The sequence below is a fragment of the Erpetoichthys calabaricus genome, chromosome 13, assembly GCF_900747795.2.
Source record: "Erpetoichthys calabaricus chromosome 13, fErpCal1.3, whole genome shotgun sequence".
Lineage (NCBI taxonomy): Eukaryota > Metazoa > Chordata > Cladistia > Polypteriformes > Polypteridae > Erpetoichthys > Erpetoichthys calabaricus.
The window spans coordinates 36,863,635-36,881,866 of NC_041406.2; the positions used below are offsets into that span (position 1 = coordinate 36,863,635).

General features: G+C 37.2%; 1 protein-coding gene across 1 annotated transcript in view; it reads right to left on the reverse strand.

The window, feature by feature from the left end:
* gabbr2 (gamma-aminobutyric acid (GABA) B receptor, 2) overlaps window positions 1-18,232 on the reverse strand; it is a 911,705-nt gene that overhangs the window by 204,179 nt on the left and 689,294 nt on the right. Inside the window, exons 12-13 of the mRNA XM_028818131.2 lie at window positions 17,874-17,981; window positions 12,147-12,269 (exon numbers count right to left, since the gene is read on the reverse strand). Coding sequence (XP_028673964.1) covers window positions 12,147-12,269; window positions 17,874-17,981 — 231 coding nt within the window. The remainder of the gene's footprint in view (window positions 1-12,146; window positions 12,270-17,873; window positions 17,982-18,232) is intronic.

Genomic DNA, 18,232 nt, shown 5'->3' on the forward strand with positions numbered 1-18,232 from the left:
ACCTCTAACTGAACGCCTCGGTTATTCATTTAAATTCAGTGTGCCTATTGGCATCAGGTGTGTGATTAGTTTCAGAGGCTTGCCTGTTAAAATGCACTCCATGTTTCCACAGTAAGAAGTGTGTTGATGGATTGGTCGGTTCTATCTATGCTGTTAATATACAGATTTCTCTTCTTCTTTTTGATGTCATATTTATAAGACTTAACTGAATATCTGAGCAGTCACAATAACAACCCTTCTCATCCTTTAATGAAGCTCTTTCTTGGAGTGTAGCAAGAAATTATACATTTTTGAAAAATTGAAAAAGCAGGAATAAGGTGGGCTTTGACTAAATAATTGCTTATTCAGTCTGCCAGCTAGACAGTGAAATGAATGTCATACAAAGCTTCCTGTGGAGCTAGGATTCCCTGCACTACCCAGACCTCTCCTGTAATGTTTTGTGGTGTCTCTGTATTTTACTCCTATTTAGATCAATACTTGCTGTCTGATCCAGCCCATTGGGTATTGTTTCTTTTAACCATATGCTATTTCTATACTTTACTTAGCTTCCAAGAAGCAACATTTTAATTCTCAGAAATGATGCAGATGCCTATAGGCTAAAAAAAGTTTGCCTTTCTGCCAACATCACCTATTCAACTGCATTTCTCTATTCACTAAATACCACTACCTTCTTCCCATTTTATAGCTTTCTTTATGGTATCGAAAATATACAAACATATCATACTTTATTTTTTATTTGATGATACATCTCTGCGGTGGGTTGGCACCCTGCCCGGGATTGTTTCCTGCCTTGTGCCCTGTGTTGGCTGGGATTGGCTCCAGCAGACCCCCGTGACCCTGTGTTCGGATTCAGCGGGTTGGAAAATGGATGGATGGATGATACATCTATCTTAATCTTAGAGTTAGGGGGAGCTGAAACATATCCCAGCTTTATCAGGTATAAGGAAGGCGTTATAAAAAAGGAGTTCCAAACATGGCAATTGGTGGTGTACTCCTCTGATATCAGCCCCAAAGTAGGCCAGGACCTTAAAACAGCCTCACGGATAGACAGCCAGTCCCCAACTACTCCTACAGGCTTCATCCTACTCAGGCCCAGAATGGGGAACACGCTTTAAAAATTCAAAATACAATCAAAGTTCAGAAATATATCAAAATGTTTTACAAGAGAGAGAAAACCATAAAACTCTGGCTTGTAAAGACAATCCAAACAGGATTTTTTTTTTTATAAAATAAGGAATTACTAACAAAAATAGAACAATAAAAAGAGGCACATAAAGGGCAGAAGGATGAACCTAAAAAGGTAATCTGAGGCAAGTAAGTAAGTGTGTTGATGGATCGGTCCTCAGTTCCTGCTTTGCTACCGATTTTGCTGGAAATGGTTGCTTTCCATGACAATATTCATCACTAGTTGAGGCATTCAGTGTGTGCACAAAGCTCTTGAATGTTCAGGTGTATTGTTAGCTCTCATTGACTCATCATTCAGTAGGTTCTGGAGGTGCCAGCTGGTCTCTGTGTATGGCATGGAGAAACACCAAAAATATTTGTTCTTTGGGCTGACAATAGATCAGTTGGGTGCTATGTTAGAGATGGGTAATTATTTGTGTATGTGTGCATGAGTGTGCCACAGCATCCAGTTTAGTTCCTGCTGCATGCCAGTTACAATCTGTAATAAGTGCAGCCTGTCTGTAACCGTGAATTGAAAAATAAGTGAGCAGAACCTTATGGATGCATAGCATAGAATACTGTGTCTTAAAGTCAGGTGGCACAGTTTTGTGTAATTCAACCTGATGCTTCATAAACCCAGAGTGTGGGGTTTGACTCCTGTGCTCAGTTGTTTTCTGTATGGCGTCTGCACATCCTCTCCCTTTCTTGCCATTATTTCTTAGGATTTTCCTCATATTTCCCCAAAGATGGGCAATGTCTGAGTGAGTGTGAGTATGAGTATGGTACATGACAGGGCTCTATGATGGACTGGCTCCCTGTCTATGATGTCTCCTTTCCTTGAACTCAAAGCTACAGTGAAAAGCTCTGGCCTGCTGCGAGTTGAAAGGAGTTGGATTGAGTGGATTTGGGAATGTTATGTTCTCTTAAAGACAACTCATTTCCAAATTCTGCTACTTTAAATTCCCTAGAGAAATCTACTATTTAACTGTACAGTTTTGGCAGGCATTAAGCCGTAAATAACAGTTTTACATATTGGTTTCAGGGCAGGCTATAAACTCTCACTTAGACATCCCATTTATAGGAAGGTAAGGAGAGAATCTATACCATGTATACTGAATTTTGCACAGAGTGAGCAGCTTTCTTGATTTTAAAATGGCAATATCTAGGTTGTAATTTAATGAGCTTATTTATCAGCAATTCTTTTTATTTGGTAGTCCACTTGAATGATTTATGTATAGCTACTGTGCATCTAGTACTAATTAAATTCATAAAGGCTCCATGAATTCACATGAAGAAAGTGTCATGGGCCCTGCACTCCATTTTTTGTGGCTAAAAGAATTAATAAATAAATATATAAGCAATTTTTGTATTCCGCACATAATAGAGCTTTTCTAATGACTGAAACCCTTAATTGTCTTTAATTTAATACGGTCAGTTCATAACTTGAGGCTTCTTCCCTCTTTAATTATATACTTATGCTTCCTATAAATAAATGCTGCATGTCACAATCATATTTCTCTCTGTATTATGTTAATGTTTGTAATTTATCTTCATTTTTAAAGGACTGATGAATGTTTGGAGGACCTGCTGAACTATACCGCATGATTAATTTAAAATATTTAAGCTTTGTAAAACTTACTTTTTTATACATTACTTAATATAAAACAAAAGTGGACAAAATGCAAGTCTGCAGAAATGTAGAAAAAGAAATATTGGCATTGAGATTAGTGCTACTCCCCTCCAGACTCCAGGGATCTGGGTTAGGCACCAGCCATGATGTTTACCTCAGTGTGTTCGAGTGTGTGCTCTCGATGTGGTCATGTGAATATTCCCCAGGTACTTCAGGTTTTCTCTGACATCTCAAAGATGTGCGCTAGGGCCTGGTATAATTAGGAGTGAGGGGATGTGTGTGCCCCCGACAACTGGCCCACATGCTCAGAGTAAGTTTCTGCCCTATGTCTGATCACTGCAGCTCTGAAGTTTGATGGGTGGCTTCAGAAAAAGTGAATGCATTAAATTTTTATTACTTTAATAAAAATAGATTTATAGTAAACATTCAATTTTACCTTTGAATTTGTAGTTGTGAATAACTTGGCCATAAGTAAAATGAGAATGCAAAAATGTCAAAATGTTATCTGTGTCTGCTGCAACAGTAGCTAAAAGAAACGTGCTTAATTTGCATGGAATCAAATCGCTTTTTACTGTTCAAAGGATATCCCCAAAATATCTTTGAGGAATTCAGAATAACTAGTAAACACCCTTCCTCAGAGAAATACATATCTCACATTCAGGTTCCCTGAAGATTTTTGCTCAGCAGTCTAACTTGTTTTTCCTTGTTTTTAGGTGTTGAAGCCGAGTTAATCTGTCACCATTGGGATGCCCATTACACTGGGTACTTTTTGCACTCAGACTGCCTCTTTTCAACAGAACAGTATTTCAAAACAATATTTTTTATACTATTCTAGTTCAAAAGCCTCACTTAAATATAGGAAAATATACTGTATGCATTTAAATGTTTTATACAGCTACTCAACAATATTGTTTGCAGTCTGCTATATGGGCTGCAGGCCTCTACACCTCTTAAAAATGGAGTAAGTGTGTTTAGACAGTGAGTGGATGTGTGTTATATCTCTCTATTATATAAAAAAATCTTGGGTTGAGACGTGATTTTCTCGGAGACACTTTAATGTCCCGCAAGACAGAGAGGACAGCTGCTGTACAGGCTTTCGAAGCGCAGCACGACATGCAGATCACGCAGCACGGCACAAGCAGCAGCAGCAGCAGCAGCAAGCCAGCTGATCGAGAATAGAGGAGATAAAAAAAGTGTTTGTTTCCCATTGTATCACCGTTTAAGAGGGGGTTTTGGAGGAGTGAGCGCATCTCCTTAGCATGTGTTCAGCCTCCCTCTTCACAACGCAAGAGGCAGAAACGCGAAGTGGCTGGAGTGTAGCGTGCCTCGGTGGGGAAGGGGGTGGGCAATCGAAGCCCCCTAGTAAATCCCTAATTTTAAAGATTGAGTGTAGGCCAGTGTGGGTGATTGTAGGTGTGTGCATGAGTTTGCCTTGCAATGGGCTGAAAAAATATGTGTGTTAAATACGTGTGTTAAAAAATGTATTGTAATGGCACTGACAAGGTGCATGAGCTTTGGGATGAGTCACCAGTACTATGTGCTGCCATTCCTTCATGTAGATGGAATCCCAGCCAAAAAACAAGTAAGCTTGCAAAAGTTATATAAGAATACTAGCAAAATACCCGCGCTTCGCAGTGGAGAAGTAGTGTGTTAAAGAGGTTATGTAAACATATATATACATATATACATATATATATACATATCTACATATACACATATCTACATATACATATATATATATATATATATATATATATATATACATATACACATCCACATATATATACATATATATATATACACATATCAACATATATATATATATACACATACATATACACACATACATACACACACACACACACACATATATACATACATATACATATATATATATATATACACATACAGACACATATATATATACATATACATATTTACATATCTACATATATATATACGGTTCCCTGCCTTGTGCCCTGTGTTGGCTGGGATTGGCTCCACCAGACCCCCGTGACCCTGTGTTCGGATTCAGCGGGTTGGAAAATGGATGGATGGATGGATGGATATATACATATCTATATATATATATATATATATATATATATATATATATATATATATATACATATCTACATATATATATATAGACATATCTACATATATATATATATATATATATATATATATATATATATATATATAGACATATCTACATATATATATATATATATATATATATATATATATATATATATATATATATATATACATATCTACATATATATACACATATATATACATATCTACATATATATATACATATATACATATCTACATATATATATATATATATATATATACATATCTACATATATATCTACATATATATATACTGTACATATCTACATATATATCTACATATCTACATATATATCTACATATATATATATACATATATATATATATATATATATACACATACATATCCTGCGGTGGGTTGGCACCCTGCCCAGGATTGTTTCCTGCCTTGTGCCCTGTGTTGGCTGGGATTGGCTCCAGCAAACCCCCGTGACCCTGTGTTCGGATTCAGCGGGTTGGAAAATGGATGGATGGATGGATGGATATATACATATATATATATATATATACATATCTACATATATATATATATATATATATATATACATATCTACATATATATATATTGTAGCAGTAGAGGCTTGTGTCCACCTCTCGAACCCTCAGGTACCACTCTGATGACCAGGTGAATGTATAATAATATTTTATTATAATATTATACTGTGCACAAAGCACCCTCCACTCCACACTCATTAAACAATAAACAATTCTCTAATCAACAATCCTCCACTCCCAGACACGTCGCCACCCTACCTCCCAGCTCAGCTCGGTGTTCTGGGCTTCCCAGAGTCCTTTTATAGCCCCTGACCCGGAAGTGGCTCCAAGCCAAACCCACAAGTCCGTTTTCCTTCCGGGTCAGGGCAAACAGTCCTTTTCTTCATCCCGGGAGCACATCGCTTCTTCCAGTCACATGACTGAGATGCACTCCCGGGTTATAGGGCATGCCAGTGCCCACTAGCCCTCCTACAGCGACTCCTGGCGGCCCCCAAGGTATCCAGCAGGGCTGTGTCAAAACACTACAAAGTCCATGAGGCCCTGCTGGAACTCGGGGCACAAATATGCTGTCCGGAGGGCTCCTCCTAGCGGCCTGGGGGTGACGACCGGAGTCCATAGCCGGTCGTCTGTCACAATATATATATACATATCTACATATATATATATATATATATATATATATATATATACATATCTACATATATACATATCTACATATATATATATATATATATATATATATATATATATATATATATATATATAGACATATCTACATATATATATATATATACAGTATATATATATATAGACATATCTATATATATATATATATACAGTATATATATATATATAGACATATCTATATATATATATATATATATATATATAGCCAAATCCGCGCGCTTCGTAGCAACGAAGTACTGCTTTTAAATTTTTATTAAGAAGAAAAGAAAACCTTTTTAAATTGAGGGAAAATATACCAATAACAATTTGTTAAGGATCTGTTTTTTTGTGAAGCTTCCTTTACACAGCCTTTCTGCTGTTTTATAAACGGACGCCATATAAGGCCATCCTTTCTCCTTACTTAGCGGTTCTGTATTGTTTTATTGTTCGTTTATTACAATTGTTATAGTTATTGTGTAGCTATTTGAGACTCACTTTTCTGTTCAGGTACCCATTTCCTTTATGTAATCCGCGGATTCTCCGCTATTTTTTGTTCGTTTATTACAATTGTAGTTATTTATTGATTCTCTTCTTTAGCTGACTACCTGCTCATATAAGGCGTTCTGCTGTTTTTTTGTGAAGCAGCCTTTATACAGGTTCTGCGCTGTTTTATAAACGAACGCCATATAAGGTCATCCTTTTTCCTTGCTTCGCCAAGGAAGCAGCCTTTTTATTTAATCCACGGGTTCTCTGCTGTTTTATTGTTCGTTTATTACAATTGTTTTAGTTCTCTTTGTATACCACATTGTCAGTTCAGCACTCCGCTGGTAATATGACCAAGCCGTGCAAGCTTACTGTTGAGAATGCAACGTATAGTTGTACAGGAGAAAAGCAATCTTGCCTCAAATCAATTGCAACCTTTTGTAGGTCTATGAACTTAATTTAAACTTTAGGTTTACACGGTGCTTTGTTTCCGAAGTACCTGCACTCATGAATATGTCTGTTTGCATCAGTCGCTTCATATTCTTTTCCTACATTATCAATTGTGTAATGTGTTTTTTGAACAGGTTTGATTCATCGAAGTGATCACTCGTGCTGCGTTCAGTCAGTTCACGTGAGCCGCTCTCTTGTGTGATGTTGCGATGTCCACGGCTTTATTTAATGTTAGCTAAGACCCGGCACTTAAAAGTTTCTCGCTACAGCAATTTTAACTCCGTTACAAAGTGATCCAAAGTCTCGTTTATACCTCGTGTCTTCTTATTAAACTTGTATGTCGCGAATATGGTATTGCAAACGGCAGCAGGAGCGTTTCTATAAACTTAATTTAAACTTACGGTTTACACCATGCTTTGTTTCCGCAGTAGCTGCACTTATGAATATGCTTGTATGCGTCACTCGGTCGCTTCTTATTGTTTTGCTGCCTTCTCAATTGTGTAATGAATGTTTTCTTCAGCGCTCTTTGGGGCTCTTCCTTGTTTTGTACGTACTGCGTTCACAGTCAGTTCACGTGATTACGTGGGAGGTGTGATGACGCGATACGCAACTCCGCCTCCCACGGCCATCGAGCTGCAGTCTATTACAGTATATAGACAAAAAAGAGGTTCCAGTTATGACCGTTACGCGTAGAATTTCGAAATGAAACCTGCCTAACTTTTGTAAGTAAGCTGTAAGGAATGAGCCTGCCAAATTTCAGCCTTCCACCTACACGGGAAATTGGACAATTAGTGATGAGTGAGTCAGTGAGTGAGTGAGTGAGTGAGTGAGTGAGTGAGTGAGTGAGTGAGTGAGTGAGTGAGTGAGTGAGTGAGTGAGGGCTTTGCCTTTTATTAGTATAGATCAACTAATGCGGCAACAGTGAGTGCTTCTTTTAAAGATAGCAAGCTACATAAAAGAGTGATGTAAAGAGCAAGAATCCATTGGCACATGGCGTTGATGCTACAGAATATATTTACAATGTACAGTATATAATAATTTAAGACTCACTTATTTCAGGTTAGCCAAAGCCTTTCCCAACAGAAATCGAGGGACCTTTTGCTTAGACTGTATAATACACTACGCTACAAAAAAGACATAGCAGCACTTGAAGCTGTACAGAGAACAATGAAGTGCATCCCAGGATTTAAGGACATGTCCTACTCTGACAGGCTCAGAGAATTAAACTTGTTTAAGTCTCGAGCAGAAGAGACTGCAAGGGTAGCTAATAAAAATCTTGAAAATTCTCAAAGGCATTGATACAGTAGATCCAGACGACAAATCACATACTCGAAGACACCATTGGAAACTAAAGGGAAATGCATTTAGGACTGAACACAGGAAGCACTTCTTTTTTGAAAAAGCTGTGGGAATCAAGGACAAACTACCAAGTCATGGAGTTCAAGCAGAAACCTTGACAACCTTTAAGAAGTTTCTGGATAAGATAATAGGACATGTTAGATACTGGCTAAAAATACATGCTTGATGGACTGAACCATCTCCTTCCATCCACCAAATTTCTTTTGTTCTTTCTCATTGTCTTGATTCAGCGGCATACCAGCCCCAAACAGGGAGCACTCCTGCACACACCTATTCTGTGCAAGTTTGGAATTTCCAATGAACCTAACACAGCCATGGCACCAAGGATCTGGGAGGAAAACCAGAGTACTCAGAAAAGAAACTCACGAGGAAATTTTGGGAATGTGCAGAATCCACAAAGGCAATAAACTTGCGTGGCAATCAAACTCAAGATGCTGGACTTGTAAGGAGACAGCACTAGCCATGGTACTGTACACACAGGTATAACCAGGGGAGGGGATTTTAGGTTTTAACCCCTGAAATATATTTTATGACAGTTCCAACTTGATCATTTACAGAATTATCATTTATGTACTTTCTCATCTGATCCAAATAGATTCCCTGGCTATGTAATTAAATATATGAAAACAGCAAAATACATCAAAATATTATTGCCTTTAGTATTTAATTCAAGAGGTTGGGAGCATGAGCTGATAGCACAATGTCACAACTACCACCTGATGAACCACTTGGATTGGGACACGAGTGCAGCAGGTGACACCTCAGCACCACACTGAACTGTGTGAGGTTTTTTACAGTGGCTGGAGTGCCAATCCTGCCACCAACCCATCTTTTCCCAGTAAGTTGGAGGACCTGTTTGCGGGTCTGGATGCAGATTAACCTCATACCTAAGATGGAACAATTGCTGGTTAAGGGTCTTGCTCAACTACCCAACGAAGTAGAGTCCATTCTTGCGTTTACAGGATTGCCAGTGCACATCCCTATCCTAAGAGCCCTGTTAAATTCAAGAAGCAACCTAAATCAGAAGCAAGAACTGCACATTGGCTTGAAGTAATTTTACTTATTCCTGTTATCTTTAATATCAGAACTATAGTGTTATGTTCACATAATGGTGTTGCGTCAGTAAGCTAACAAAAGTTTGAGAGCTGACCAAGAGAAGAGTGAAGGACAGAAATGGGCTGAAAACCAGGAGATCAACAACATGATTGACAAACCAAAAATTAAATTTGATGTCATGTGAAAATGTTGTAAGCACAAGGTCAGAACCAGAGTAATAAAACAAAATAGACAGAGTAAAAACTCATTTTGAAAAAGGAATTTCTATCTGCAATTTGAATGAGGAAATGCACCTTCAGCCTGTAACCCTTCATGTCAATTACATCCGGTCACGACAGCTGAGGACGCGCCCTTAGCAATGCAGGCAGCTGTCCTAATGATAAGACTCAAAAACAGCAGCTATCTTTATGAAAACAAAATGGCAGGTGAAATTCTGCAAATTTTTAAAAAAAATTACTGTAATAACGTGTGCAGAAAAATGAAAAGTAAATAGCAGAAATGAATTTAGAACCACGGTGGTGCAGTGGTAGCGCTGCTGCCTCGCAGTTAGGAGACCCGGGTTCGCTTCCCGGGTCCACCCTGCGTGGAGTTTGCATGTTCTCCCCGTGTCTGCGTGGGTTTCCTCCGGGCACTCCGGTTTCCTCCCACAGTCCAAAGACATGCAGGTTAGGTGGATTGGTGATTCTAAATTGGCCCTAGTGTGTGCTTGGTGTGTGGGTGTGTTTGTGTGTGTCCTGCGGTGGGTTGGCACCCTGCCCAGGGTTGGTTCCCTGCCTTGTGCCCTGTGTTGGCTGGGATTGGCTCCAGCAGACCCCCGTGACCCTGTGTTCGGATTCAGCGGGTTGGACAATGGATGGATGGATGGATGAATTTAGAACCTCAAAATCCCACAAAAGGAGTGCCTGATCAATAAAAATGCTTAGGAAAAATGCATACAAAAACAAGTGGAAACGCTATTGTTTACACAGGTCAGGCAATAAGGACAAAGTGGAAGATAGATAGATAGATAGATAGATAGATAGATAGATAGATAGATAGATAGATAGATAGAAAACTTTTTTAAATATTAAAGTGAAATATACTTTAGATTGATAGATCCCATGAGTGATACTTGCAGCTATCCATGATTTTGTAAGAAATAAAAAATGATTCAGAAAATGGATGGGTAGATGAAATAAAGGAAAGTGAATTCTCATAAGGCAGACATAATAATTTAAATGTCTTTGCACTGTCAAGGTGGCCTTTCCTACTGTACTTTGTGACTAAAGGATCAATAAAAGTCTCTTATTGTATAGACCAATGCCATGAATCTGACATGAGTGTAAATAATGCACTCATAATTTGAATGACCTTGGCACACTGCGCACATGTGAGGAATTTTTATATCAAAGATGGATTAAAATAAAATAAAAACCAGGACATGTTGGTTAGTCCTCAATTATTCAAATTATTTGACTTAGAAAATGAAGGACAAAAAAGGAAATATCCTGCAATGTCTCTAATTATCGTAATACACAGGTGGGATCCTTTTGCCTTATTCATTTATAATTTCATCTTTAGCATTAATGGCTTCTTTATTGAAATGACAGTTGATTAATTTATGTTTTAATTTTTTATATAAAATTTATGCTTTCACTCTGTTTATATATATATATATATATATATATACAGTATATATATATATATATATATATATATATATATATATATATATATATATATACAGAGAGAGAGAGAGATTGAACCCTACCTACTGTACATCTACACACACACACATGCACGCACGCACGCACACACCCACACACACTTGCAGGCTGTAAAATGAAAAAAATAAAGTGCAGAGAAATGTAAAAAACAAGCAAAAATCAACACTGTTTCCCTCTTGGTGTCCCTATAGCCAAAGAAGTACCACCCTTAATAGTAAAAGTGAAACTGTAGAATGTAATATTTAAGTAGAAAAGTATAAATATTTTCAGTATGCAGTCTGTGCACATCCAAAATTATTTTCAGCTATCTACAGGAAGTTTTCATTACACCAATTGGTTAGATCATATCGTTCACAACAGCTGTCATTTGGGTTTTAAATTGTTCATTGTTTGAGTTGTTTTCATTGTTCAAATTGTTTGTAGATTATTAGGGGATCTCTTACCATTTATTAGCAATCACTGAACATTAACATGAAAGTTCATCTCTCATGAGTAGGCCATCTAAGTCCATGAAAAACTTTCCAACAGCTCTAGTCGATGAAGGAGTATACCAACACTGAAAATTTCTCCTGCTACAATGGCGTCTCAATGACTGGATGTGGATGCTATTAGCAGAGCCACACATTTTCTGTTTTTCAAATGTGAGCTCATGGGTGTTCAAGAACATCAAACTGTTATCAGTGTAATTACCAATGGAGTATGTTGCAGACAATTATAATTGAAGTTTATTTTGGTTAAAAATGTTGCACATTCATAGATGTGATGTTTAAGCAGAACAAATATAACCCGAAAAAAGTATTTGAGTACAGAATGTCATACACTAAATAGTATTAAATACTTTTCTGTAACAGAATGACAAATGGCATCATAGCAAATAACAAGTGACAGTCTCACCATTTTTCTGTTAGATCCATACTGGGTATACTTGAATTTAGTTAAACAAATAATATGTAGTCAAGAGATAAACACATTTTTCGTGAATGGATCATAAATACCTCTAAATTGTACTCTTCTACTGTCCTCTTCAGTGGGTCCACAATCTGCCAGCAAATCAGGATGCAGAGATCAATCAACAACATCCCACCAACAATTATCAGTAGCTTCTGGTCCTTAATAATCTAGAAACAATAAAGTAGGAGAAATGTTTTAAAATCCCGATAGGAAAACCATCATAGAATGCAAAGGCTACAAAAGATTTTTGAAGAATGCTACTTTTATTTTTCGAACGTCTAAGTGACATAATTTTTCCCTTTTCTACACAGCATTTCTGTACCCATTTTTGGGATGTACTGTAGCTACCTTATTATTTTGTGCTCCTTTGTAAGGCACATATTCATAACGTTCTTTGTGAAAGTTGCCAAGTAAAAATAAATACTGATTGACCATGGAAGGCTTAAAGAGGTTTATTAATATGAAACGGGACACAATTCAGAATTGGAATCGTCAAGGTTATGTATGAATGACTAGAATGTGAAATGCCTGTAAAGGATGGACCAACAAAACAAACCCTCATATACCAGCAATCCTCCATTAGACAGCAGTGTTTATCTATCAAAACTCTGAGGTTACTGATAGTGCTGATTTTTTTTTTCAGATTTCTATATTCATGCAGTAAAGATGCTGTAGATGTGGCATATAGAGTACAATATTAGAATTATTGACATAAAAGAAATTCTCATAGGTGTAGAAACAGAGAAAAACAAAAAACAGGAGACTGAAACGGTAACACACAAGCTAGTTACATTTGCTGATGAAATAAAATAATAAAGAATTAACGTATACCTTAAGAACATATGAAGACAAATGGAAAAAGAGTTTTCAATTCTTCAGGATTGCTTGGTTAGCTAATAGTTAAGCTGTCTCAGTTCACAGTACATACATTATTACCAATGAACCCTAAACCAATATATATATATATATATATATATATATATATATATATATATATATATATATATATATATATATATATATATATATATATATATATATATATATATATTAAAATTGAAGAGAATTAAAAATTGTCCAGGCATCTGGCAAAATGTTTAACACAAGCAACTATAGAGCATTACATGTGGGAATTTTAAAAAATGACATTAATATACCATTTAACATCTGGTTCTGGGAGTCACACAGCCCTCTGATACTCTGACCACTCTCCTTGGCAACACATCTATTCTCCGTGATCCAAATTTATCAGCAATAAAACCAACATCAGCAGTCATTTGACAGAAGTAAACATCATTTAACTACGGGAGACTAAAAGCAAATGGAGTATAGCCAAGGGGACATGTCAGACATAGCAAGCTTCATAATTTCTACCATTGCTCAAAAATGATTGAGGATTTCAATAAATGTTTCATATAAATACAACGGATAATTTTATCCCCAGCCACTTTCATTTGAAACATTTCTATGCAGAAAATGAACACATAAAATGAGAGCAGACCACCAAAATATATAAATACATTAAAAAAGAACTCTCATGCAAGTTTAAAAGACTGGATTTGAAAGTGAACAAAGTTAGTGCTGACCTAAGATAAAAGGGTACACTACTCCAAAGCTTAGGGGTCGCTATTACAAAGGCACAGCCACTTAAGTCTAGACCTTGGCACAAGCAGTGACCTCTGGTCAGGAGACAAAAGTGATTGGAAGAATAAGGGTGTAAGGGGTCACGAAGGTAGGAGGGGGCTAAACCATTCACAGACTTAAAAACAAACAATTCAATTTTAAACAGAATCCTGTAGCGAACAGGAAGCCAGTGTAGACAAGCTTAACTTGGTGTTATGTGATTATGTTTTCGTGTGCCTGTTAGGAGCCTGGCTGCAGCATTCTGGACTAGCTGAACAAGGATAAGGGAAAGAAGAGAAAAAGGCATACATTCATTTTTGAAAATCAACTGCAGAAAGAAAAGGCTTGGCTGTAGTTAATACCCTGAGCTGATAGAAACTGGCTTTAACAATGGGGTTAATTTATTTGGTGTGATGGACGGCCGGCATTTCAGTCTGGCCGGGACATCCCTAAACAGAAGGAAGGAGGAAGAGCAGGCTTTTTAGGGCACTGCATCCCCCGGGACGCTAGGTGGCAGCTCCCCTGGATGGCAACGGTTCCCCAGATTCCGTCAAAGCATCCTGGGATGTGGAGTTCGCTTCCTCAGCCCTGTTGGGAGCCGTGGGTGCCACCAGGGGGAGCTCACAAAGAACCTGGGGACTCCTACTATTATGACAACCCGGAAGTACTTCCAGGCTACTTGAAGGATGATGTGGCGTTTGACCCGGAGAAGGAATACTTCCGGGTCATGGACTATTTAAAGGACTGGTCAAAACACAGCAAAAAGAGCCGGAGTTGGGAGGTTGGGTGACTAAGCTGCTGGGAGTGGAGGATTGATTTGTTGTATTGATTATTGTATTATTATTGGTGAATTGTAGAGTGTGTGATGCTTTGTGCACTTTATTCGAAGAGAATTATTAAAGAATTCATCTTGGTGCTTTTACAAGTGTGTCTTGGATGTCTGTCTAGTGGGTTTAGCGGGGCAACAGCGCCTCTAGTGTCCACATTGGATATTACCAAAAATCACAACAAGATTTTTTTGCGAATGTTTACAGTAGGTTGTCAGAGGGCCAAAATTACTTGCAGGAGCACAAGTAAGATCAGAAGGTCCAAAACGGACAATGTTGTTTAGATTAAGAAAATTTAGTAATATACATATTTTAATCTCATTCAGACATTGCAATAGGGGTTTAAAAGAAACTGCTTTGCTTTGTTTCAGTGGAAGATATATCTGTGTATCATCTGCGCAGCAATGAAAAGAAATGTTAGGTTTTTAAACAAAATGGATAGTAAGACAGACTGATAGAACTTTATTTGTCCCCATGGGAAATTTTGCTTTTTGCACAAGCTTTTTAAATAAATAACACATAAATAGGAAGATAGATAAATAGATAAATAATTAAATACATACATACATACATACTGTACATACATATCCACACATTTGAATGACTAAAAAGCAAGTAAGTTCAAACTAAAGAAAAGTTTTAACATGGCTGTCACATTCCCAGTGAGGCATTATGAAGACTTATTGCTGTTTGTATAAAGGAGCGCCCTTGACACACTTCTGCTGAATAATGTGTTGGCTGAAAGTCCTCAGTGCTAGTGTGTCAGAGAGAGGATGTGCAGTTTGTTCATAATGACACTCAATTTTGTTTTAATTCGCTCCTTTGCTGCTAACTTGAGAGGGTCCAGAGTGTGTCCAATAACTAATCTTGCCCTTTTATTCAGCTTGTTGATTTGCTCTCTTGAGGTGATGATACCAGCCCATCACACCACAGTATAGAAAATCACACTGGCCATCACAGGACTATAGAAGGTGTGAAGGAGGTCGCTTTTCACATTAAAGGAACACAGTCTCCTAAGGACAAAGAGCCTTATTTGCCCTTTATATAGTTTCTCTGTGTTCTGAGACCAGTCCAACCTGTCATTAATGTGGACCACCTCTACATCCACTCGTCAAACAGGGCAAATTGTAGAGTGAAAAAAGAATAGGCCCAAGGACAGATTCTTGAGGGTCCCCACAGGTGAGAGGAGCCAAGGAAGAGGAGAAATTCCCCAGGCTGACTGAAAAGTTCTTCCTGTCACTTATGACCTCAGCCATTCTAAAGCAGTAACCTGGATGCCCACATGGTACTCATGACAAGCAATGAGGATGTCATGATCAATTGTATTAAATGATGCAGTTAGATCTAAAAGCATTAGTTCAACAATGATGGAGAGATACTGTTAGGTTCAATTTACATTAATCAGTTTGGAACTGCTTTATTTATTGTGTGTTTAAAACAATCTGTATCTTCATGTGCCTGTACTCAATGAAAAACGCTATACAATAATAAACTGAACTAAGATAAAAGAGTAATAACTTTTTTATTTTTAAAAAACTTAAAACACTTTTACATATGTATTAAAGCTCTTTTGTTTGACTGCATGGAACTTCTAACCATCTGCTCAACAACACTAGCTGTTTGATAAGAGGTTTTGGACCCAGTTTAGCCCGGGATCTCTCTTAAAGGAATACTCCACCCATAAATATTTTTTTACATGTTACACTCCCCATGTACTTTGTATTGGCAACAGAGAAAAAACTTTAATGCAAGCAGAATGGAGAGAAAGATGCCTATGATATAATAGAAGACATAGTGACCAATGCTGTACAATGACAAACATGCACGTCTTGAGGATACAACTGGTGAACTGACATGTGGATTATCTGACATTAGTAACATGAGATTTTGCATTTTCCTTTTTTCATAGATGTTTATCACATTGATGCACAGCATTGGTCACTGTTGGCTTCTGTTATGTCATAAACTTATTTTCTCCATTCTTCATGAAAAGATACATGGGGTAAGTAACATGTAAAAAACTACCAGTTCTGGGTAGAGTGTTCCTTTAATTGCATTGGCCTTTGTATTTTTCAAATCCACTAAAAATAGGTGGACACCAAGACAAACTTTCACATGTACATTTTAGACGACAGGGATTAGGACTCAAAAATACATATCAGATGATTTTGCTATATAGTTACACTTGAAACAATGCAGATATTTAGCATTGTAATTTGATCTATTGTAATACATTATAAATGTATGTTTACATTGTTGTCAGTACATGAGAGGAAATACAAAACTAAATGTAAATAATAAATGATCTGAATGTAGCATACAGCTGTAGATCAACAAAATATGAAAAGAGAGTTGCTCATATTATAGATTAACAGGACATAATTTAGGTATTTTGATTAATTAATACTCATTCTGTTTTAATACAGGTTAATTACATGCTATTGATTTTCATACATATAAACTATTTTGTTTACATGTGTTTATCACTAATATGTGTACTGGTTTGTACGCATATATTGTTGATTTACATTTGATCCATATTAGTTTGGGCTGTTTGTGTATACTGTTGGTTTGCATATCAGTTTTATTACTGTATGTATACACTACTTTTTTACATATGAATTGTATTGGTTGGTTGAAAGGGTAAGTAGCTCAGCAATTTAAGAGATCCTCAAAGTAGAACCACTGGTTCTCAACAGCAGGAAGAGTCAGCTGAGGTGATTTGGGCATGTCCTAAGGATTCCCCTGGGTGGCTTCCCCTGGAGCTGCTACAGGCATGTCCCTCTTGGTAGAGACCCTGCAGCAGACCCTTGGCTGGCTTGGGAATGGCTGGGATTCCTCAAGAGGAGCTGGATTCTGTAGATGGGGACAGAATAATCCGGACTGACCTGCCTAGCCTGCTGCCATTGTAATGCAGACAAGAACCAGACGAGACGAGAATGCAGCTATTAAAGAAGGTATTGACCTAGGAGTTTTAGTCCATTTCCTGAGTGGACATATTTCTAGTCTTGTGATCAGTAGATGCTATATAATTTTGCCCTTCAAGGCCAAAAAAGCTGAGCTTTTGGCCACTTTCCTTGCTAGCCAGTTTGGGAGGAGTTTCTAAATGGAATTCCCTAAGTCATCAAGATGCCAGAGAGATGCCACCTTACATTGGCAACATTCATCAGATATGGAGAGCAGCTTAGGTGCCAGATGTTGCTTTGCATGAAGTTGACGTATACCAGGAGGACCATGCTAGTAGTTATCCAAAACTAAACCCATCTTTTCACTGTGTTGAAAAATGTAATAATTTAAAATATGAGTTAAAACTGGTTTTACCTTTTTCTTCATTTTCACATTCTTAAATATAGCATGAACTCTCCAGGTTTTTGCAAACATGGCTCCAAAAGCAGTAGTGTATCCCACAGTTAGGATCCAAGTGCGCACCTGCAGATATACACAAAACATAGGCACAGTCAAAAACAACAAAAAACAAAATAAAATCTTTTACACTTGTAAAGTATATTACACTATACATTCTTTACTGATTTTTAGACAAAGTGATAATAAATTAGTCACAAATCACTGCACAGTCAAAAACAACAAAAAACAAAATAAAATCTTTTACACTTGTAAAGTATATTACACTATACAGTCTTTACTGATTTTTAGACAAAGTGATAATAAATTAGTCACAA